We start from the raw sequence: 24,498 nt of genomic DNA on the forward strand, positions 1-24,498 counted from the left end.
AATTACACATTTAAATAAATTAAGATGTCTTTGGCTATTTTTTTCCCTGAATTTGGATGTTTATTTCCCAATAAAAATAAAGATGATGGCCTATCAAGTTCAACAAATAAGTGTCAAAGTTCTGGCTTTAAGATATTTGAGAATTGTGTAATTATATATGATACTTAATTTTTTACATGAGCTAATTTGGAGAATAGTGGTATAGTTTGGGGGAGGGGTGAAAATAAAAATTCAGTAATTCATCAAATGTTGTCAGATTTCATTTTTTCACAGCTAATTATTCAAGTACAATTTGTCATCCTATATTATAAGCAAAACTGAAGGTTAATAATAAAACAGAAGAGAAGAGACTTTCTTCTTATATAGCATCTCTATAAACAGTTTATTTTATGCTGAATCATGTTTTATCATAAAAGCTACACCTTCAGTGAAATAGCATTAAACTTCAGAATACATAGTAATATTTCAGTGGCAATTCAGTCCTTAACTTGCTAATTGAAATTTCTGTCTTGAATTGAAATAGAGGCATTTTATAGACTCTACTTATTAATAGAGCTAAAGATTAAAATCTAACTAGGTTAAATCTAACCATGGTTTGGTTTTTCAGAGGAGTCTTAATGCATGAGCATTAGATACTTAAATATATTCTGGAAAAAAAAAATAAAGACCAAAATTAATCCAAGTCAAGTCATTTACTGGGAAGGAGAGGGGAGAGAAAAATGAGCTGAATCATTTAGTCAGCTTCTCTCATTTCCAGGTCTTTCAGATACCCATTTTATTGACCCTAAATCATTAAGACAGGTCCTTGTTAATAAACATTCATTTAAATTCTGTTAAATTGCTAAAATTACATTATATTGTCAGCAGGCATAAAATAACCCAGTAAAGAAATTGTGCTGAGTTATACCTCTTCAGTGTCTGGCCTGTTTCAGCACATGTTTGAATATAATATCAACACTTGTGTTTAGCTGTATTATTCCATTCAGTTTTGTCTATGAAGCTCTTATAGGCCTTAATGCATTCAGAAATTCATCACACTTAATTATTTCTTAGGTTAAGTGTTGTAAAAGCTTGGACTCTGAAGAAAATAGTCACTAATTGTTCTGTTCATAGTTAAATAAAACTGAAAACTTTGACTTGAAGTATCAGGGTTCAGACATCTGAATAATAGCGGAAATATGTACAATATCTTATCTCCTGAATAAAAAAAGAAGTCTGGACTCTTAAGACTTCTTATCTTTGGTGATGTTTGGAGATGAATTTTGTTTTATCATTCAGAGTAATGATGGTCTAACAAGGCAGTCTATGTAAGCGAATGTCCAGACCAAAACATCTAATTTCCTCACTACAAAGAAGATAAAATGTAGCATAACCTTGTAACTGGTGACTTAGTAACTATTTCTGCTGGAGATTAAAGATGAGATTAAAAAAATGGCAAAATTATGCAATTAAGCTGATTAGCTCTTTAATGTGGAAGTGTTTCATCATTCTAACCACAGAAGGAATTTATCCGAGTGGAAAAGTAGACAGGAATAAATTTTGGTAGGAGCCAGAAATTGTCTGCATTTTATATGATAAATTTATTTGGTTTGTGTCTTTCCTCTAAACCTAAGCACAGCACCAGCATTTCTCAGGTAATTTTATTTTTATTACTTGTTAAGAACAAGTTGTTCATCATACATCACCTGAGCCATTTATGTTTTTCAGGAAGCCATGACATGCAGTGAAAGTGTTCCAGTTTCAAACAGCTTGCCTCAATAATCTTTCCTACTTAAGTCTATTTTGTAGCTAAAAGTTACTTTTTTTCCTCATATAGTGCAATGGTATTGTTTAGCATTTGTAATCAATACTGTGTACAATTGCACTAATTTATCAGCCTGTCTTTAGCATCTTAGCTTATTGCCATTCTTTCATGAAGTTGTGTCAGGGCAGGTTTAGGTTGGATATTAGACAAAGTCCTACACCCAGAGGGTGGTTGGGCACTGGAACAGGCTCCCCCGGGAAGCGGTCACAGCACCAAGCCTGACAGTTCAAGAAGCATTTGGACAAAGCTCTCAGGCACATGGTGTGACTCTTGGGGCTGTCCTCTGCAGGGCCAGGAGCTGGACTTTGATGATTTTTGTGGGTCCCTTCCAACTTAAGGTATTCTGTGATTCTGTGAATCACAGTTTCTTGAAAGCAGTATCCATTAAGACAAACCAAAGCCTGAATTTGAAATGTTTTTGTAATTCTGATGGGTTTGCTGCTTTTGTCTCCTCTGTATGGTAAAATGACACAGCAGAATTATTTACAAACACTGAGGGATAGTTTTTAGTTGTCAAAGACAAACAAATGTAGGTAAAGCAGACAGCAGTGTCACAAGATCAAGTAACTTGATCATTTACCTCAGCTATTTCTGTGCTTAAAACTAGCACTTGTTACCCTGAGGCATGATGTTACAGTAAGAGGAGGAACAGTTGGATGTGAAAATGTGTTTAAATATTTCCAAGATGTGTATTTTCGCCAGGTGATATTCTTAATGTGTAAAAATAAATAGGATATTTTAGGAAATACTGCTAACCTTTTTGGGGTTGCCCAAGCAGCAAAGACTAGTCCATCAAAGAAAGCCCCTGTGCACTATTGTTAACAACATATCTGAATTGACTACCTAAGCAAAAATGAGGGTACACCATGGAAATTTTACAAATTCTGAATCTATATAATGCAAGTGTATTAACTTCAGTTGATTAGATTTTATGTGCTTATTTATAGCTAAAATGCACCCAGCATGGGGGTGTGCAAAGTAATGATGTAGAAACAATCAGCCACGCGCACCTGTTGGATCTTTCTTGCAATGAAAGAATAATAACTGACCCACAAAAGCAACACATTTAGAAGGGTCCTTCCATTTCTTTGGAGTTATTGTGTTTCAATTAAAACAAAAGTCTTAGAGGAAAGGACCTTGAAAGGGAGCAAACTGGACACAGCAACAGGCTTTAACAAAGCTGACATTATGATATCGTTGCATTTCTGTTCAGTTAGTAATAACTAGCTGGCAATGACTGATGCTTAATATAACAAACTCAAACGCTGTATCAGCAGAGAATTGTGTTTCAGTCATTAACTGAGTTACTATTTATCATGTATTTACAATGCCATTTATACCATTCTGTAAAGTTTCCTGTTGTGATTGTTTAAATTATGGGTGAACTAATTGCCCTCTATGACTACTTGAAAGGAGGTTGTACCAGGTTTGGGTTGGCCTATTCTCCCAGGCTACAGGATGAGAGGACGTAGCCTCAAGTTGTGCTAGGGGAGGTGCAGGTGGGACATCAGGAGGAATTTCTTCACAGAAAAGGTGATTATCCATGAGAAGAGGCTGCCCAAGGAGGTGATGGAGTCACCATCCCTACAAGTGTTCAAGAAATGAGTGGACGTGGCACTTAGTGCCATGGTCTAGTTGACAAGGTGGTGATCAGTCAAAGGTTAGACTCGGTGATCTCAGAGGTCTTTTCCAACCTAAATGATTCTGTGCTTGTGTAAGAATTTACGAAAGCTTTGGAAAAATCTCAAGGTTTTTTGTGATCTGAAATCTGTCTAGTTCAAACTTGATGGAATTTTGATTACATTTGGAAAAAAACTTATATCATTTGCAAGTTATATGAAACACAGGTATCTTATTTTCTTGTAACTTTTAGCATGACACTGACCATGAACTGACTTACAGAGGTTTTTATTTAGTTAACATTCAAATATTTTTTCCAGAGCAATAGATATTGCATAATAAATTTCACTGATACAGTATTCACTAGCACTGACCTACAACAAACTGCAGTGCTACGTTTACTTGATTATTTTTTATTACTGTATTAAAAACATCATCTTTAGTAGAACTGGCATGTTTATTAAATGTAAATATTATATTATGCCAATATATTGCTAGAGAAAAAGCAGAGTGAACAAACAGTACAATTAGTAAATGAAGTGAACATGTACCTGTATTACCCTTTATTATTGTTTGCTTACTTACTGATTTGTAGAAGCTGATGGTTTGTAATCCATTTGTCTGTGACTGCTGCTAGTTAATGGTAATGGTTTGAAAGTTTGTGACTCGTGGTCACTTTAGTTTTTAGTACTTAATTATTGTAAGGCTTATTGTAATGTAGTACTTTCCTAAATGCTGGTCTCCTAGATGCATGCAGCCTTTGGGATTTAAAACGCCACACGCTGTTTTCATTAACTGATGTAATAAAGTTACAAAAAAGCTACGTACCAGGAGGTTATCCAGATACCAAAGAAGCTGAGTGACACACTTTAGCTGAAGTTACTTACATCAAGTACTCAAACTGCTGCTGTTAATTCTGAGGCACTTCTATATTAAAAAGTGAACATCAGATATCCGTTGGTATTGTTAAAGCTGGATTTATACAAGACTTTATGACCTTCAGTTTTGGCCTTGATTTCTTACTGTGAAATTATTTAAATAGCTCTGATCATTAAAATATTACAAACTTGGCATGTTTGCTTCCTTTAACGATGAAAGTAAAGAATATATCTGTTAGACATAAATTTAGTTTTGCTTTTATTTATTGTTGTCTCCCCTTCTCATGAGTGATGAGTTTTTCGTGCAAGTTCTGAAAGGACTGGAGGGAAGGAGGAAAACAGCATTCCAGTTTTAAGGAAAAGTTTACTTAAATTGTCACTGTGTTCTGATATATTAGGGGAAAAAAAGATAATTTTCCAGACTCAATTTATATACTTTGTACTTTAGGAACTGTTAAAATGTACATGGGGCAGTTGTGGAATGTATCCTATCTAGTTACCTGCCCAGCCAGGTCTCCTACATCGATAGGTTTGTATCAAATCTAATGGTGAAATGAACATATTTCTAAACAGAAAAACGTTGAATTGCTGTAAAATATATTATTCTGGAATGTAAATTAAAATAACTAAATAACGTTCAGGTTTTGAGTTGAGAGGCCTGATTCTGCTCACTGCCTGGCAAAGTAAAAAGGCCTTAGAGAGGATAGGTAGGAGTGTTGCTTCAGTACATATATTTTTTTAATATCAAGACTTTAGACAACAATGATCTATAAACATGCTTGTGAGACTTCTAGCTAAAAGTCTTTGGTGTTATAGTAGATACAGGAATATATTAAATTGGGACATAAGTGAAATGAGTATATAATAGATTATGTTACATATGTAAGGTAACAAGATTGCCAGAGCAGTACACACATGTACATTTTTTTTTCTGTTTGCATTAACCTGAAATACAGATAACTTATTTTTATAAATGGACATGATGTTTTAGAAGATGTTTGTGAAGTCAGGTCAAGCTTCCCAAGTTACTTGAAAAGTGTATTAAGTGTATTAAGTGTATTAAGTGACAAAATGACCTTAACTTTTGTGAACCATAACCAATAGAATGGGGGACTTTCCATGTATTGTTAATTGCTTAATCACCTAACATGGTACACAAATGAAAGTGTGAAATTTTTAGATATGGAATGCAAACAATATGTTCCAAGAATTGAAAGCTGTTTCTTCTGATGAGAAATCTGTTTTTCTTCATTTCCTACATTTTTTTTTCCTTTTTCACCTTGTTTTTCCGTATAGACAGACTATGGGAACTCTAAGAACTCACTTCTTAGAAAGCTTCCTTGATGACTGATAGTAATCCAAGCATGCTTTTTTTGAATTAGACAAGGATTCTGTATTCTCTTTTCAGCTGATCTGTTTCCTTTGTCCCTGAGAGCGTTATCTGTACCTGGTGCTATAAACCAGATAATCTCATTGATGGCAACAGAGGGTGCACAAGTATCAGCCCCCTGCATATTGACAATAGGACAATAAGCACAGACCTCTTTCTGCTCAATTGTTCTTAAATGTTGACTGAATCAAAAAGATTCCTCATTTCATACAGCACCTGTGGGTTGTGGAATGCTGACTCCCAACCTTGAAACTTTTTCAGGTTTTTACAGCTAAAAGGGTTTTAGCCACTGATGGCATTTTTAGCCTACTTTGTTTAGGTTCTCCTTTGGGGTTTTGAGAGTTGTATTGATCTTGGCAATTGTTCCATAACCTCAGACAATCATTCCCATTGCACTGATAGCCAGTATTCCTGAGCAACTTCCTCTTTACACCCAGTGAGATCATTAGCACCAGCTTCAGAAGCATTTGTTAATTAGGCTTTTGGGTTCTTAAGGACCAAGTATCACCAAAACAGCTTGCTATCCCACCAACACACTAGAAAATTACTTTTGAGCATTCTGTTTTAATCAAAATGGGAAAGAGCAGTACTCCAGACAAGGACAAAACCCCGTACCTGGGACCCCCTGATTCCCGAACAAGACCTTAGTAGTGGATCAGCTCCGTGACCATCGTGGCAGTTGGGAAGTTTGTCAGACCTGCAGCATCATTCCACTTGTTTTCCAGAGCCATAACACAAGCTACTGCCATATTACCATGCACTTTAGGAAATGATCTCCCTGCAGTCAACATCTTCACCTCTGCTCGCTACACTGTAAGTACTTTCCAAGGCTACTTTTTTAAGAACTCATGACTTACTTGTGCTCCATAAAAGACCAGACTTTTCAGCCTCATTTCAGTTCCACATTAGGAACTACCTTGTGTGCTTCTCAAACTGTATCCAGAAGGTCTTTGACCATCTGGTGACCTTTATCAGATTACTGCCTAAAGATTTTTGCCAGAAGTTTGACACTCCAATTATTGAGGGTCATATATCATCTAGAACAATCCTGCAAGCCTCACTTGACACAGGAGGGACAGCAGTCTGTGGTTTCACCTCCTTCTTATTTCTCGGGCAATTTTCTTGGCTTCTGTGTTTCTGGGGAGAATAAAACAATTGTAAAGAAAGAGATTCCTTAGCATCCTTTCCAAAGAAGCATTATGGTCCACAAAGGGGTGTGAGCTGGGACATCATACCAGAAGCAGAAGTGGTCAGAAACAACTTACACTTCTACTAGTTGTTTAGTGAAGTTTTGCCCTTTTTTTGAAGTATAGACTTTTTCATGGATGAGTTAGAGCAACATTATTATTAGACTGTTCTTCTATCTACCCATTCTCCCAGGTCTTTGTAACAGACATTTGCTTTCTTGGCTAGAAGTTGTGCCTGGGTGACTTGAGATCGGAAGAAGGTATGCTGTCCTCTCTAGAAGTAAATATATCAGGTATCAGACACTTCTGAAATCTGCCTGGGTTCTTGAATGAGCTGGAAAACAGATGAGGTCATTCAAACACCCATATCACACACAGGAAGTCCACGTCGATGTACTTGAGACTTTTCTACAGGAATGTGGTTAACCAGGTCCTATTCTTCCCTATTCTTATGAGAATAGGAAATGTTATTCTTTTTACTACTGAGTGGCTTCCAGACTCCTTTGTAATCATGCATTCTCCTTTGTAATCATGCATTCATGTCCCTTTTTTTTTTTTTTTCAACTGCCCAGAGAGCTTTTTTCCCCCTTCAGAGAAATAACTTAATTAATAGAAGAACAAATAGTAGACCTAATTTTCCATGTGACACACAGCAAAGCCTGTTTCCTTTTCCTTGTCCTCATTGTCTGGACTTCTGCTCTGTTTCCTGGATGGCACTGGGTTCCTCTCACAGTTCAACCTATTTGATTGCTTTTTCAGCACTGCACTTTCAGGCTCGTACCTTCTTTAGGTTTTTTTGATACTACAGTAAATGTATCTTGAGGCATTTGGTAATATTTTTTCTCCTTTATCTACTAGTTAACAAGTAGGTTTTGAATATTACAGTTGTTTCCTCTGTTTCTGAACACTTTCGAGTGGTCAGAAATGGCACTTGAGCTTTGAAGTGCTTGTGATTGTTCATCACAGATCCTTCATAACTTAGGCTAATGCTGGAAAGAGTAAGCATTAAGGCAGAAGGAGTATGGAAGAACACATGCAAAGCTAGATATACATTAAAACTGAATTAAAACTAAAAATTTCATTCTATGAAATTCACATTTGCTTCACTTTGCAGGAGTGATTGTATAATGAGTTCATCCATGGCTAGAAACCAGAGAAAGTTGGACAACTTGATACCAATGCTCAAAAGTCTCTTAAAGGAGAGGTGAACCCCTCCCCGACAGTGAATGGCTGCTGTCATTTTACTTGTAAACTATTGTTGCAAAATGCTGTGTTATTAAAAAACTTAGTAAAAATACAAAAGTGCATAATGATGTTGTTACACTGCCAGTTCCCGTTATAGTTTTAAATTTCTTTCCTTCTTTGTAGCTAATCACATTTGGGCCAAAACCCAGAAGACCATTCACAAATATTTTGCTGGAGGGTGGTACTCAGTATCTAGAGTAATCCTTAAAATTCACAAGGCAAATTCTATGGTATGAAATTTGGAGATATATTCACATAACCACCAGCTTTCAATAAAAGCAGAAATCAAATATAATTTATACACCTTTTAAATTGATTTAAATTTGACAATACCAACTACATGTTCAAGATCTAAGTAAAACTGGGGCTATGCTGAAATCAGTCAAAAAAAAAATATTGATAATGTTGTAAAGATTTTTACTCAGAAACTGGATTTTAAAACTCAGGTTGAATATATTCTGAAGAAATATTTAATGGATCTGATTTGCATTAGAAGTATATATTGATGTCACTTTAGTAAAAGCTACACTATGAAAGGGAAAGCTGTATACTCAGGTGAGGCTTCGTAATTATTGATAGGGAAGCAGCAAGCAGCATCAGGGAATACTTCACATTACATTGTAGAAGTGATTTTTTGGATAAGATCCTAAACAAATTAACTTACTGTTTTGCTTTAGTGGTAAGAAGAGTGTTGTATAAAGCTAATAGTGAGAGTACAGAATTTGATAAAAGGAACATTCTCTTTGAGAGTAGCTTATTTTGTAACTTTCAACCATGTGATTTTACACAATATTAAAAGAAATACAAATCCATCCATATTCACTGCTCACTGGGAGACAAGAAGGTAGTCAGAGCTTTCTGGTAATTATATCTTCTGATTTCACAGTGTGTTCTTTTGTTTTATTTTTATTCCTTTTAAATTCCCCTATTCAAAGTATGAAATCTTCCATTTGGTAACAACTTTTGTCTGAAGAATTATTATTCCCATTCATTTAATGATGTGACAAACACATCTTTAAAATATTTTGGTACCGCAGAATCTCTTGCGAGCGAGACATCTGTATCTATTTGATACATACTTCTTAAAATCAAACCCAGCTGTGCAGATGTGTGACTGTACATTGATATGCTAACAACTAATGCAGAGGTTTTTAGATGCTCACTGGCTGTATTCAAGGCAGGGTTATATCGAGGTGGCCTGGAATTCATTTAGAGCCCTTCAGGCCCATCTTTTCCTAGACTGGGCGTAGGAGCCAAGGGTTGCGCCAAATGCTCTGGGTTTAGAATTATCCTCGGATCGGTGGAATTCGTTCATAATTTGAGCATGTATGATGCAGTGTCTGAGCTCCGTGATCTGTCAGAACGGTCGCAGACAATGGACGCCGCAGCGCCAGAAGCTCGCTCACAGTTGTCAGGACGGGCTTAGATTTCTGCTTGCACTGTTGTTAGTTTAGGAATACATGCAATAAATATGGCAGTGCCAAATAAAATTTGTACTATGAAAACAAGGATGTGCATGACAGCAAAGCTGTTAAAATCCATGTAGCAAAATTAGAAGCTTGGCAAACAGGGGAGAAAAAAAACTGACTGATGACAGCAAGACTTTTTAAGACTAAAGCTTACTCAAACATCTATTTTTCCTGCTTATTAATTCTGTATTGTAGTCTTTTCAAATCAAAAACTGAATCCATGTTAAGAATAGGCTGAGTCACTTTTCAAAAAGTGTGGTCTACAAATACCAGAACTGTTGCCTAAACAGTAAGTATTACAGTAAGTTTAACTCTCCTATAGAACTTGAAAATGCCCGTAAAGAGAAGTGTGACATAAATCATTAATGTTTCATCATGAATAGTAAGTCATTTCCAGGGCCTTTTCTTTTTTTTTTTTTTTTTTTTTTTTTTTTTTTTTTTTTTTTTTTTTTTTTTTTTTTTTTTTTTTTTTTTTTTTTTTTTTTGCCTTTTAGTTTAATCTCTTCTGGCAAATTTGTTTCTGTATATGAATGTATTTCCATTTTTCAAGCAGAAACTTTTGGCAAAAACATTGTGAACATTTTACTGTGTAATCTACATGTGAGTAGTCATTGTAAAATATTTATGGAACATAAATACATAACTAAGAAGGTAATACTCTGTCTAGCCATTAATTTAATATGACAATAATATCTGTCATAAGGAAATGGGATCCATTAGTGGTCTCATGGCTTACAAAGGCTTTATTTCTGTGCCACTCTGTTATTTCCTATCTGTGCTGACAATTACACTTAATGCCTTCATAGATAGAAATTTTGAAAAATTTCATGTCCAACATAGCTGATACAGCATTTATTCATGAATCTGTGCATCATTCATGGTTATCTGTCTCAAAATGTTACATATCCACTGCTGAAGGTTTGATGACACTTTGGTTCTAATTCAGTTATACTCAGTCAAAAATAATTACAACAATATGAACCAACAGAACAATTAGTATATTTGAAGGAGCTTATGCCGCTATATGTACACTAAAATGGATCTATTGTCCTCAGAAGGAGGACATTATAACTGCCATTCTTTTCATTGAAATAAAAAGCTTAACAGATTTCCTATAACTGCAATAATATATTTCATAATTCTCCATAAATTATAATAGTTCTCCAGTTATATTTTGATGCCCCAGACAATACTGTGTACACTGTTTAAATCATAACTTCTAGGCTAGCAAGCAATTTACAGCTCAAAATACATTTTTCTTGTACAATAAAATTATATTTTACAGAAATCCTTCCTCACTCAGAGTGAAGAAATAAATTTCAGGCCCAAGAAATAACTAGCAATAATATCGAAGTAAATTTATCTATAAATATATTTTTGTTTTATTCAGACAAGAACTTGAAAATAAAAACTATTTCCATGACCAGGATAAACTACAACAGCTCTACTGTGTTGAACTTTGTTCCCCTTGTTTGTTCCAGGGCTGGACAGAAAGAGCCAGGCTTTTTTCTGCAGTTCTCTTTCCACAGGGATTATTTTAGCCTGCTTTCAGCATTGCCTGGTCTTTGCCAGCCAGCTCTGATGATCAAGCAAGGTTAGTTGCCCTGTAGGCCTGTCCTGAAAAGGTCAAATGATGTCAGTTCACAAAAGCTATGGATTAAAAACTAAAATTTAGGAATAGACTTTAAAATGTACTTAGTTAACATTTTTCCAGGCAAAATATTCCAGTGGTTTAAAGTGATCAATAGTTTAAAAATGGTAAGAAATGCCTTTGACAGCCTGAATACAAGGCTGTCATGGAGAAAGAAATGTCTGTACCTCCACTGAGGTTCCAGCAAAAGAATAGGAAAGAAATCTGGCATAATTTATAGAGAGAGGTTTTTTTTTCCTATTTACAGTACCAAATACAAAATTATAGATTTTTTTTACTTTGTGAGAACTTCTGAGATTGTCTTTAAATGATTCTAAAGACAAGTACGTACATTTACAGCAGCTGTCAAAGTTTTATTCTTAGCCTTAACGTAGTTGATGAGAATGTCATCAAATATGACCAATGTCATACACCAAGGCTTACAATTAAGTAGTCTTTTCACCATATATCTATTAACGAAGTACACTTATTACCTGCATTAAATCCAAATATGGACTGTTCACACCGACGAGGGAGGAAGACAATTCTCAGAATAACTTAGCTAAGTGTTCAGTCCTGAATGCATTATGACAGCAGTGCTATTTGTGGGCAACCACTTGTCCATCTGACAGGAGTGGCTCTGTGGTCACTCCAGGGTCTATCCTTTCCCTTCTCCAGGGGGATGCAGACACTGCCCTCATTTAGCCTGTCTCTTACTCTGGCACAACAGTTTTCTTCCTCAGTCCTTTGCAATCTGCTGTGCCCACGCAGCACAACGTGCAGCCCCTGGGAGTGCTACCAATGACCTCAACGTGGCCAGTCCTTTACCAAAAGCTCCACACAGCTACGGGAGCGTAGCACACTGCTGTTAATGCAGGCTGATGGTGAGTGGCATCCCAAAGGGGGACTTGATGGAATGTTGTTTCCTCTAGTGAATCAGCAGGAGAGGAGGCATAATGGCCTTGCCTTTCAGTTGCTGTGCATCAATCTCTGCAGAGCAATGCCTGTCATCACTCAGATGTCAGATGCTGTTTATAACTTTGCTGGAAACGTAACATGGAACAAAATAGTATCATTAGTTTCTCTTGAGACTGTATATGCATGTTTTAGGTTAACTGCTTTCACCACTGCACTCAGTTCAAACGTTTTAGCAGTATTAGTGCCTTGGAAAGTTGTTTTATCTGTGAATTTGGATGGTTGCTCTCTCAGTATGTGAACAAAAGACCATGATGTGCTCAGGTGCAAAGGTTTCCACAGCACAGGTATGATATCTCTCAGAAGTACCCCCTTGTCTTTGCTTGAACCTGCTGTTTTAAGGACACCAGTGCTGCAGGACAGAGAGGCATCACATCCACTCAGACCCTCCGTGCCAGTTGTGATTTCTTGAGTGTTTGTTGCCTTTCCTTGTTTATTTATTTATTTAGACTGAAGACTTCTACTCTTTGCTGTCATTCTTCATATAAAGCTATTCCAAAATTTGAATCCTTCCTTCTGCTTTTCCCAGTGCCTTCAGTGCTGCCACATTGTTTCAAGGTGGGAAAGGAGTCACAGCCAATGTTCAAGTCTGAGCGGTGTCACATGCAGCAGGGATTTATACAGTGTCACTTTTTGTTCTCCTTCCCAATCATTCCTAACATTTAAATTGGTTATTACTGAACACTGAAGATGTTTTCCTACATCTGTCAATTGTGTATTCATTGCTCTGAAGTGATCCTGTTTATCAGGTTGCCAGCTGTGAAACTAAAAGTGATAAAATACTATTTTCTCCTAATAGAGATGTTTTATAAGTAGGTTTTTTTTTAAAATGTGAGGGTAGTTTTAGTTTTACTTTTCAGTCTGTAGACTTTTACACTGTGATTTCTTGTTGAAATACGTTGATTGCCACTCACCATTAACTTTTTTTCTCTACAATAAATTTGTATTTTTTTAAATCTTCTTTTTCTATTAATTCAAATCCTCTGTAGAACATATTAAGATTGGTGTTAGGACTGTTACCAAAGAAAATATCTGATGCACTTTTCTGTAGCTTTTAGTATTATAAAATTAATACCTGTGATATGGATAATTGGGATATCTTTGGAGTTGTTTAGAAATGGATCCGATAACAGCAGTGACAAAATCATTGCGAAGTTGTGACCCACATTGCCTCATTAATATGTCTCATGACATTGCTTGGAGAAAAGGGTATTTTAAGCATCTTGGTTACTCAGCACCACTTTTTCTGCCGTGTCTACCAACTGCATCACTATAGCCTTTTGTCATGTGGATTTTTTATCTCCTATGAAGCTGTCCAAAACCGTCAGATCATTTCATGCTGGCCACTGTACCAACATTAAATATAGCAAGGGTGACATTTTCCCGGGTACAGAGGTCAACATAATGCTTATGCATCGTTTAAATTTTACTGAGATTCTCATTTAAAGGTCTTTATTCGAATTTTCTAACAATTTTGGGGGACTGACAAACCACTAACATCACTAACTTCAGTAACTGCCACATTAGGGCAAAATATATGCAAAATGCTTCCTTTCTGGTTTGACGCTTTGTTATCTGAAAAAGAGCTACTTGATTTTGCCTTGTTGATTTTGCCTTTCTTTTTGTGTTTAAATATTGGTTCAAATGCATCGATGGGGAATAGGCTGGGTGCTCTTTAGCACCAGCCAACAGGGACGTGATCAGAACTACATTTGAAACCCTCTCTGGCTTTAGCCCTGCCTTTAGAGGTCTCATACTGAGACTAAAGGGCAAGCAGGAGCATCCAGAAGGAAGTGAATGACTTCCTTCCACGGTAAGCATTTCCCCCTTCTAGAGATTATTCCTGCCTCTGACATCCTCTTGTGCTGCTGCCTTGGGAATACAGAACAGTTGTGCTGCCTGCAGCACCGGAGAGCAGCTGGGACTGCGTCCCACGCCACCCTTCCTGCTGCCACGTGACCTGAATACGTTTGCTTTAGAATAAATTTTTAATAGATGGACATCTGGTTAGTTCAGGTTTGAACATTTTTTGCTTTTGTTTTTGTTTTTGTTTTTTTTTTTTTTGGTTTTTGTTTTTTGGGGGTTTTTTCCCCTATGCATGTAAATGAAGGGAAAAAGATTACTCTGGAAAATACTTCAGTTTTCATTTAATAAAGCTACACAATAGTTCTTCCAAAAGTTCCTCAGTTATGCAGCTATTACCAATATTCTCTGTGAAATTTTTACAAATCCTGCCCTTTTATCACTAAAATCATGGCTCCTAACGTTACTTGCCGTATAAATACAGCACAATAGAGAGACTTGGCGTGGTTTAGTGCTCTATCAAAACTAACACGGTTTTGCCAAAATGAGAGGAAATGTCTGTCTATTGTTCTGTGACTGTGGGCGGAGTAAAGGGATCTTTAGGGAGTCCCTTATTGCTGTAGGAAGTTGTTGCAGAAAGGCATTGAGCACAGACTGCAGGAATATTTACTGAGGGCTCGGGGAAACTTGAAAGCTCTTCAGCTCATTTAAAATGTTTATATATCCTGTTTCAGCGCCCACCAAACAATGCTGAAGAGAGGAAGATATTTCAGATCAAATGATCTTTTATTATTAATCAGAAAGCTTAAAATTAATAAGATAGATAATTTAGGTCAGTGTGTTTGATTTGTTGTGTGTGTGTGTTTTGTTTTTTTTTTTTAATTTTTATTTCCTAAACAACACCGTAGCCCTTTCCAAGGGGGAAAAAAAAAAAGAAAAAAAAAAAAGAAAAAAAAGACAAAATTCTCCATTGGCAGGAGAATTGTGCCTGCAGTAATCAAAAGGTTATATATACTAGTTATATATATATATAGTATATATATATGTGTATATATATATCTATGTATATATAAAACTAATGTGTTAGTAGTTATATATAACTGGTATATACATATAAAACTAGTATATTAATAGTTTTATATACATACTAGTTATATTATACACTATTTATATATATATACACTATATATATGTATATATATAAAACTAGTATAGCACTAGCTATATAAATATAAAATTAGTATAGAATTAATTTTATATATATGTATATATATAGTAGTTATGCCAGTTATATGCTAGTTTGACTTTACTATGACTGCAGCAGCTGAACACTTGTTTCAAAGAAATAAAACCACACGAGTACAACATTAAATTGATTCTCTTTTATCTTAATGCTTGGCTCGCTCGATCCCACGGAGGAGTTCCCGCGGCAACTTTTAAACTCGCTTTTCAGCTACAACTATACAAAAACACTTCGCGTCTCCCAGAGCAAGAGCTCCGGCACACAAATAACTTTCGCCGAGCACTTTTAGCACCTTCACCCTCGACGGCAAAAGGGCCCGTTTGGAAATAATAATAATTGAGAAGCGCTCGGCAGCGCTTCCGCGCCGCACCGGCTGCGCATGCGCCGGCCATCGATGGCTCGGCGGAGCGGCTGGCGCTGCCTGCGCGCTCCCGCCCCGCTGCGCCGCCGCTTCAGGAGCCGCCGGAGCCGGGAGGAGAGGGACGATGGTGAGGGGCGGCCCGGCGGGAGAGCGGAATACCGGGATAAACGGGGTGGGGAGAGGGGGGCAGGGGACCCCCCGGCCGGGCTGCGGAGCCGGCGGGGGGAGGCGGGACGGAGGGCGGTCGGGAGGAGCAGTGAGTAAGCAGTTCCCGGGCCACGCGGGGCCGCGGGCGCGGCCGGGCCTGGAAAGGAGGGTGGGTGCGGAGCGGGGCCCGCCGCGGGCCTGCTGCGGGGGGTGCGTGCGGATACCTCTGCAGGGGGCTGGAGCTCCTCGCCCGGCGGGAGCTGGGCCTGTTCAGCCTGGAGGAGGCTGGGAGGGGATGTCAGCAACACACGAACATTTCAAAGGGTACCAGGGAGATGGTGCCCCACTCTTCAGTGGAGCCCAGAGACAGGACGAGGGGCGCTAACCATAAACTAAAACACAGGAAGCTCCACCTCAACACAAGGAAGAAGTTCTCTGCGCTGAGCGTGGCAGAGCACCGGGACAGGCTGCCCAGGGAGGTCATGGAGTCTCCCTCTCCGGAGACGCTCAGAACCCACCGGGACACGTTCCTGTGTCACCTATTCTAGGTGACCCTGCATTGGCCCAGGGGGTTGGGCTGGATGATCTCCAGAGGTCTCTTCCAACCCTAACATTGTGACAAAAGGAATTGAAGAGAAGAAAGAATTTTTTCACCGAAAGGGTGATGAGATGTTGGAATGGGCTGCCCAGGGAGATGGTGGAGTCACTGATCCTGCACTTTGTTGGCATGGTGGTGTTTGGTCACAGATTGGACTCAGTGATCTCAGAGGTCTTATCCAAACTAATTGATGCTGTGATTCTGTGAAAACAACCAGGACTCCCCTCTGGAACAGTCCTCCTGCCCACTAATTAGTGGCCCTAATGAGTTTTATTTTCTCCATTCCAGTTTCGCAACCAGTATGACAATGATGTCACCGTGTGGAGCCCGCAGGTAAGGCCTTTATGTGCTGTGTCACTGGGTTTTTAACTTGCTCTTTGGGGTTTTCTCCACCTCACAGCAGCAGTATCACGGTTATATAGATTGTTGTCAGGTGCCTGAAGTTCCTGCAGGCTGCTCCCCTCTCCCTTTCCAGGCTGTGTGGGTCTGGAAAACCACTGGCACATCTCAGTACTTGAGGTGTATGAACCTGAGTGGTGCTGAGGTGGGGTACAAAATAGATGCTGTCACCTTGGGAGTTGGACTAGATGATCCTTAAAAGGTCCCTTCCGACCCAAACCATCCTGTGGTTCTGTGGTGTGTTTACAGATCCATAATAAGAAGGTAGAAAAAGCACGAAACTGAGCTTAAATCTCCCCAGTGTTAGGCCGCTGCTACGTCATTCTCTCTTTTGCCCACTAGATAATATTGGAAAGGAACTATTTAGTTCGTAATTGGAATAATTTTTTTTTCCATTAATCACTTTATTCAAATTGTTCAGGGAAAAAATAAGATTATTAAAAGTTAGTATTTTGTGCTTGAGTGAGACTATGATACTTCAAGTGGGATATCACAGCACCTGTTTCTGTGCACAATTTTTACTGCCTTGTAAGCCCCTGTTTGAATGCCTGTACCCTCAGGGTAGTCTGCAGCATGGAATCTGGGGTACTGATCTTTGGGGTGCAACTCAACAGATCTTCATTTTCTGCATTGAAGTGGTCACAGACATCCACACTGAATAAATTCCATGTATAAAGCTTATAACCTTGAGAGCTAGAACTTGAAAGTGGTTAAATGCCGTATCACCTTGTGCTGCAGTTTGTGCTTCAATTCTGAAGTCTGTGCAGATGTGTGTCCCTGGTTTCCCGTGTTGTGGAGTGTCAGGGAGGCTTTCTGCCGTCTCTCTGGTTAAGATTATATTGAGCTTTGCACTTGAATTTGAAATTTTCTTACCTCTGAGTCGGTTCCCCACTGTGTGTTGTTAACTAAAAACATACCCTGTGTGTTCCGAAACTTACACAGGTTGTTGTTGACTTGAAAATAAATGTTCTGGAATTCTAAAAGCAAGTGTCAGCTCAAATGTTTAGTGTTGTCACTTCTCTCAGTATGGACAGTTTCAGAAGTGATACTTGGGGAAAATCAGAACCTTGGAAAATGACTCATTTCCTTATTTAGCAAAACTAGAGTTTTTAAATGCAAATAACGAATTTTGTTCCTATAAAGCTAGTGTGTCATTATTTTTGGAGTTTGTATTGCTACTGAAAATCTTCATCATGTACTACTATTGTATCTGATACTTATTTTCCCTACATTGCAATGGAGAGTATTTCATGTTTTCAATCCTATATGGAGACAACCTTGAGTATTTGCCTGTTTTTTTAGTCAATACCATGATAGGTGTAGATGCCTTTGAACTGCTTTCATCCTTACCGATTGTGTTTCTCTGACAGGTTCTGTATCAGAAACTTCAGTTTTAATTTTTTTCATCTTATCTGTTACTTTAAAAGTTACTTTTAAAACTGTAACATTTTCTTGAGACGTTTAACAGACATGGCAAAATCATCCAGCTGTGGGCTGTGCTTGCAGGGCAGCTCTGCCCTGTCTGACGTGGCCTGGAGGGCAGAAAATGAGACACTTTGCCCTCAGTGGTGCCATTAAGTGGACATTGTCACATTTTCCTGAGAAGCTCTTGGGCACCTCTGCAGAACTGGTGGGGGCTTGATTTCCTTTGAGACCTCTACTCCTCTTTCAGACTTCACTGCAATTGGCCAATAACTTGTTCAGAAGTTATTGGGGAATGGATGGTGAGACACAACAATTGCGTAAGACCCTTTTCTTCAGGAAACTCGATTAAAAGTTAAGTGTCCAACCTCAGCTAGAAGTTCTGTCTTTGAATCACTTTGGGCCAAATACTGATTCCTCTGAAGACAGTGACAAAACTCTTGTGATTCTTATGTCAAGATTAATGTCAAGATTTTAGTGTGAAGATTATTCAGCCTTTCTTTTTAGTTTTCCCATTCCTTTGTGTGCAGTAGTGAGTGACTTAGAGGTGGCCTGGTTTTCATGAGTTATTAGTGGTGAGGCGTTGCAGAAGATAATTGCGGAGATCTGTTGGTTGTAGGTTTAAACTCTGATGCAGATTCCCCACCTGTTGGGGAGGGGAACCAAAGGTCTGAAAGTCCACACCCATTGAAAGCTGATTCAGAGGAATAATTCGAGACTGATCACCTTTGTTTTGTTTTTGTAGGGCCGAATTCACCAAATAGAATATGCCATGGAAGCCGTGAAACAAGGCTCAGCTACGGTGGGGCTGAAGTCCAAAACACACGCTGTTCTGGTTGCTCTCAAGGTAACTTCAAATCTGTGTTCCTGGGACAGTAATGTTCGTAGAAGAGTTTTGGGTTGGCAGATTAGCTTTTTGCAGTCAGACCTTCTATGTGTACTGTAAATACAGTCCCAGTTTCCTGATACCTGAGTACCAGTATAGAACTGAAATATCTTCAGTACCTATGCAAAGCAGATTGTCAATTGGTGAAGGAAATAAGTGCAAGATTTTTTCCCTTTAAAAGATAGTGTCCTCTTTTTCTTTTCGTTAGTTATTAAGTAGTAAGTCTCTTCATTTATTTTCCCAAAGCTTGAGTGAGTGTCTGTTCTTTCTCCCATTCTGACAGGTTCCTAGTAAAGTGAAAGTAGGTTTTTCTTGTCTTCTCTTGCAAGTTCTAAAATTTAATTTATTTATTTTTTATTGTTTCATGATCATATTCAGTTCTTGCTGCAAATGTTAGCAGATTTCTCCACAGTGCTTGGCAGACTGTTCAGTTTGCCACATAGCTTTCTCTTTTTATGCACAGAGAGCACAGTCTGAGCTGGCAGCTCATCAGAAAAAAATCCTGTACGTTGACAACCATATTGGTATCTCAATTGCTGGACTTACTGCCGATGCAAGACTCTTGTGGTGAGTATCCTGGTTGTTGACATAATAACACAGTTCTGCAATAGCGAGTGAAAGTTCATTCAGACTATTGCAAAGGAGATTTTCTGTTTGGCTAAGGATTAGTCTTGAGCTGCTGCTTTGTTGTACTATGCCAAAGACCTCAGCATGAAATTCTGGCAGATTTTTGACTGGTTGGCAGAAATCTCATTTCTTTGGCCCGAAATTTTGCTCCTTGGTTTTGTTACTAGTGAGACAGTCCTGTCTGGTTTCCTCAGCGTGATGGGGTTTCCAAGCAGTCTGAGAAGGTGCATCACTTCTTTCCCTCTGGCAGCTGCTTCTCTGTACACACACTTTATAAAGTTACTGAACACACAGAGTGCTGTATGTGTGGGCTTCAGAGGGGCTTGCTTTTACCTGCTGGCCACATAGTTTGAATAGGTGAGGTAAATGTACACGGAAGGAGGAGTGTTCCTCAGTTTGAGAGGATAAAGAAGGGATAGGAAGACTTTCTAAAATAAATATTACATAATAAATATTGTAATGTTACAAAGCAGTGTTACCATTTGACTGTGACTTTTTTCCAGATAATCCATCTGTTGCCTGCGTGAACTTCTACCTTCTTTGCATTTGTATGGCTGAAATACTTTTATACTGTTTCAAACCTGTGGTCAGCTTTCTAAATAACAATTATAGGTCATGGTGAAATGAAATTACGAAAAGCCTTTGACCCTTTTTCTCAACAAGCAGAGCTGAAACAAAAATGTTTACCTTAACAGACAAGTATTGAGACAGAACTTCATTGTGTCTTTGATCTATGCATTGGTTTAATTTTTTTGTATTTTTATTTTTTTGCTTTCCAGCAATTTCATGCGTCAGGAGTGTTTGGATTCTAGGTTTGTGTTTGATAGACCTCTTCCAGTTTCCCGTCTAGTGTCACTAATTGGAAGCAGTATCCTTTTTTTTACACTTGTAATACTTTTATAGCTTTTTACTTGTTCATAAAATGATTTTCATATGTCACAGCTTAAAACTCAAGTTGGAAAATTTGACTGGAACATTTTTCTTCATTCGCACTGCTCATGTATTCATTCAGAGAACACCCCGTAAGGATGCACTTTGGTGCATCTCTGGTTGGCTTAGGAGGATGTTTTGTGTAATTAACGTGTAAATTTTGAGATTGTTTCCTTAGCTTGCTTCAGAAACCCAGATCCCGACGCAACGTTACGGCAGGAGGCCATACGGTGTGGGACTGCTCATCGCAGGCTATGATGTGAGTAAGCTGCCCTGGTTCCTAGTGATCTGCAAGGAACTGTGATTAGTGGAACTTTGTACAAGGAGGTGTTAAAAGGGAAAGATGGAAGAGGCTAACTCATCAAAATTCTCTGAATAAGGAAATAGTTGTCTATATCTTAGCCTAAAACATGGCTTTTAGAAGTGTTAATTAATAGCTAATCCTTCCTACACTTATTAGGGATTTTAAGGTGCAATATGAGATACTGCAAAAATCAGATTTTTTTTTTCTGTAAATGTTTTGCAATTGATTTTGGATGTTTACAAACTCATTATTCTAAATGCTTTGTATTAAAAAATGGATGCGGAAATCATCACTGGCCTCTCTCTTACTTGTTTAGCAGCAACAGTTTGCACATGCATAATCTGCCCTCAAGATTCTTGCAATATTAAATGGCGTGGTTTAGTCTACAGCCAGATTTTACTTTTGTGCAGATATGTGTGTAAAAAACATGTTGCAAGCCATGAAATATTTATATATAAACCCAGCATAGAGGAGAAAAAGAAACTTTTTTTGTGCCAGCCATACTGTCCACATAAAAGCTGCATATTAATGAACAAAGTGTAGAGAAAGAGTTTATTTTGTTTTATTTTTTTAATTATTGGTGGGGAGTAATTTTGAAGGAATTATATAGGAACAGTGATATGATCAGCAACGTAAAATACATTTCTGTGCAGGCCGTGCGATGTACTGTGAAACAAAACTCTTTCAGAAAATCTCACATTCAAACAGCAGACTTGGTATGAATTTATACGTTTGGTTCACATTCTGTTGGGTTTTATTTCCTCTCTCCTTGTAGGATATGGGCCCGCACATCTTCCAGACTTGTCCCTCTGCAAACTATTTTGACTGCAAAGCAATGTCCATTGGTGCTCGTTCACAGTCGGCACGGACTTACTTGGAGAGGCACATGACTGAGTTCACTGACTGTAAGTAGTGGAACCCTCTCTAGCTAATGGCCTTCCATCAATTCTGCAGTTTACTTTCTGCTACTGTTCCATTCTTTTGCATTTAGTGAGATGAAGATAAATTTCTGGGGACAAGTCTGGCATAACTGTAAATTCTGCATGAGAATGTTACAGATTTTTATGTCTTAACATGTGGATGCTTTTATTGCATCTAATGGAAAGAGAAGCTCAGAAAAGCAGGGGGAAAAGTGAAAGGCCTCTGCCCTGTTTAACCCAGGGAAAGTGTGACTCTTCCCATAGCAGTGTATGTCAGTGCAAGTATTTAGGTGGTGCATTTAAAGTGTTGAATTTATTTTTTTATGCAATGGTGATGAGGAGCCTATTGAATAGCTGCTTGGGGGAAAAAAATCAAAGCTGGAATATCACTGCAGTGGAGGCACTGAAGGCAAGGCAGGTGTCAAAACCTGATGCTCTTGACCTCAAATACAGGGGAGGGATGGTTTCTCAAGGTATGCTATTATAACCAACTCTGTGCTCAGTACCTGAAGGGAGAGGAGCTCTGGAAGACAAGTTAGCCAAGCTGATTTTGTAGTTCTCAACTAGCAATAGGAAGAAGGTCAAATGAGTGTCCAGAGATAATACCATATAGTCCATAACTATCTTTCTGATTCCATTTTAAGGTAATCTAAATGAGTTAGTTAAACATGGACTGCGTGCCCTGAGAGAGACTCTTCCTGCTGAACAGGATCTGACCACCAAGGTAAGTACTAGGTTTTCTTAAGGAATTTTACTGCCATTGTTACTAGAAATTACTGTGACAGAATTCTTGTGAAGTTTGACAAAGCACTGAAACTTGGAAGCTGAACACTGGTAGATAATATCATCTCCATTTAATGTCACCAGTTTATCTACCATTTCCTAATTATCTGAGATTTAAGTTTCTGAACAAAAATGATGCTTTCACTAAATAAGATGTTGTTTCTCTGGTTGCTTCATTCTATTTTAAGCTTTGATCAGTGTTAAGGAACATTACATGCAACTAGAATCCCAGCTTTGCTTTGTGAACACAGTCAGTCATTCACGGGGAGGTGAGGGAAGGTAGTGCACCAACAGTTGATTCTGATTTCTGATCCAGTATCAGAAAGGTGTACAAACTTCTGACAGTGAATTGAATGAGACAGTTCTAAGGATATCCATTGGTTGGTGTTCTGCTTGTGGCTCTTTTCCACCACCTTGTTTTTTAGAACTCTTAAAATACTGAAAATGCAAAATGAGATGAAAATAAGGGATTTTGAGAAATTGTGTGTATTCAAAGGAAAACAAAATGAAAGAAATGGAAACCCTTGAATGAACCATGATAGCTTTTGTAAGTGAAAGGTTACAGAAAGGATTAATTGCAGAAAAATGCTTCTCCCTGCTTTCAAAACTTTGCTTGACAGAATGTTTCCATTGGAATTGTGGGCAAAGACATGGAGTTTACCATCTACGACGATGATGATGTAGCACCATTCCTAGAAGGTCTTGAGGAGAGACCACAGAGAAAGGTGTGTGGCTTAGATACAAATAAATAGGCTTCGTTGAAAGATGACATTTAGATATGATCTATTATGTTTAAAATAAATTTAACTCCCTACTACTGTAGTGGAGTTTTAGAAATGCAGTTTTTAAAATTACCATATGAACACTGAGTTTATGCCAACCTGTTCCAATGTCATCTTCTTTCCTCAACTTTGATTGAGTACAAGTTTTCCCTGTTTTGCAACAGAAGTGGCTACTTATGTTTCTCATGCCCTTCACACGATGCTTCCGTAGTCTCCTAATTACCAGCCCTGTCCTGCTCGTGCTTAATTTGGGTAACACTACTTTGTAAGCTGTTCGCTGACATGAGCAGCATTTGCCACTTGTGATGCTCAAATCAGGATAAAGCTGATTTGTCAAGTGTTGTCTTCTGCCTTCCTAAAATATTTATTTTTCCTCTCTTTAAGCCGGTTCCGCCTGTAGAAGAAACTGTGGAAAAGGCTGAGGAGCCAATGGAGCACTAGTTGGTGGATGAGTTCCTCTGTGTTAATGTATAATACTACAGGAACATTTATCCATTTACTGGTAACTTTATCCTCACCTATATATGTTTTCTGACGCTACATTCTGAGGATTGCTCTTAAAGACACCAACCCACCTATCCTTAAAAGGTAGACAGGAGGTCATACTTGGAGGTAACTGCTTGGACAAGAAAGGTGTAATCATTTTCTAAATAGGACATGATACTGTTTTTTAAAGAAAAGATACTGTCTTTAACTCATAAGGACAAGTGGAAATAAATCACTTTCTTGGACTCTGCTGTTGGTTTGTTTTTATTTTAATCTGAGCAAACAGCAATTCAAATACTTGTGTCATATCAAGGTGCCATCATGTGTCTGACCATTTGTCAGAGTGAGTGTTTACTTACTGTTCTGTGTTGCTCTTGGAAACTGTTGAACTGAGAGGACCTTAAAATGCCTACGAAACTGTGAAATAGTTGTGGAACAGACAGGAGACAGCATGTTTCCCTGTGTCAGCTTGTCTCAAACTGAACATGAAAAGACATTTGTGATTGTGAGTGTTAACCAGGAACATTGCAGGCTGAAGAAGTGTGAAGTTGCCAACCAGCCTTTGTTTGGGTTTTTTTGGGGGGATGGCTGACTTAGTCAAGCCCAGCT

At 38.2% G+C, this 24,498-nt stretch overlaps 1 protein-coding gene across 1 annotated transcript; it reads left to right on the forward strand.

Moving 5' to 3' along the window:
- Positions 1-15,637: 15,637 nt before the first annotated feature.
- On the forward strand, positions 15,638-24,140 carry PSMA1 (proteasome subunit alpha 1). The gene is made up of 10 exons (XM_027889872.1): positions 15,638-15,732; positions 16,639-16,683; positions 18,917-19,018; positions 19,521-19,624; positions 20,464-20,552; positions 20,803-20,873; positions 21,694-21,823; positions 22,483-22,562; positions 23,242-23,346; positions 23,788-24,140. Exons 1-10 carry the CDS (start codon positions 15,730-15,732, stop codon positions 23,842-23,844), a joined length of 786 nt encoding a protein of 261 aa, XP_027745673.1. The 5' UTR covers positions 15,638-15,729; the 3' UTR covers positions 23,845-24,140.
- Positions 24,141-24,498: the final 358 nt, after the last annotated feature.

This window comes from Empidonax traillii, unplaced genomic scaffold (assembly GCF_003031625.1).
Source record: "Empidonax traillii isolate 1590-97213 ecotype Southwest subspecies unplaced genomic scaffold, ASM303162v1 scaffold274:size1118153, whole genome shotgun sequence".
Lineage (NCBI taxonomy): Eukaryota > Metazoa > Chordata > Aves > Passeriformes > Tyrannidae > Empidonax > Empidonax traillii.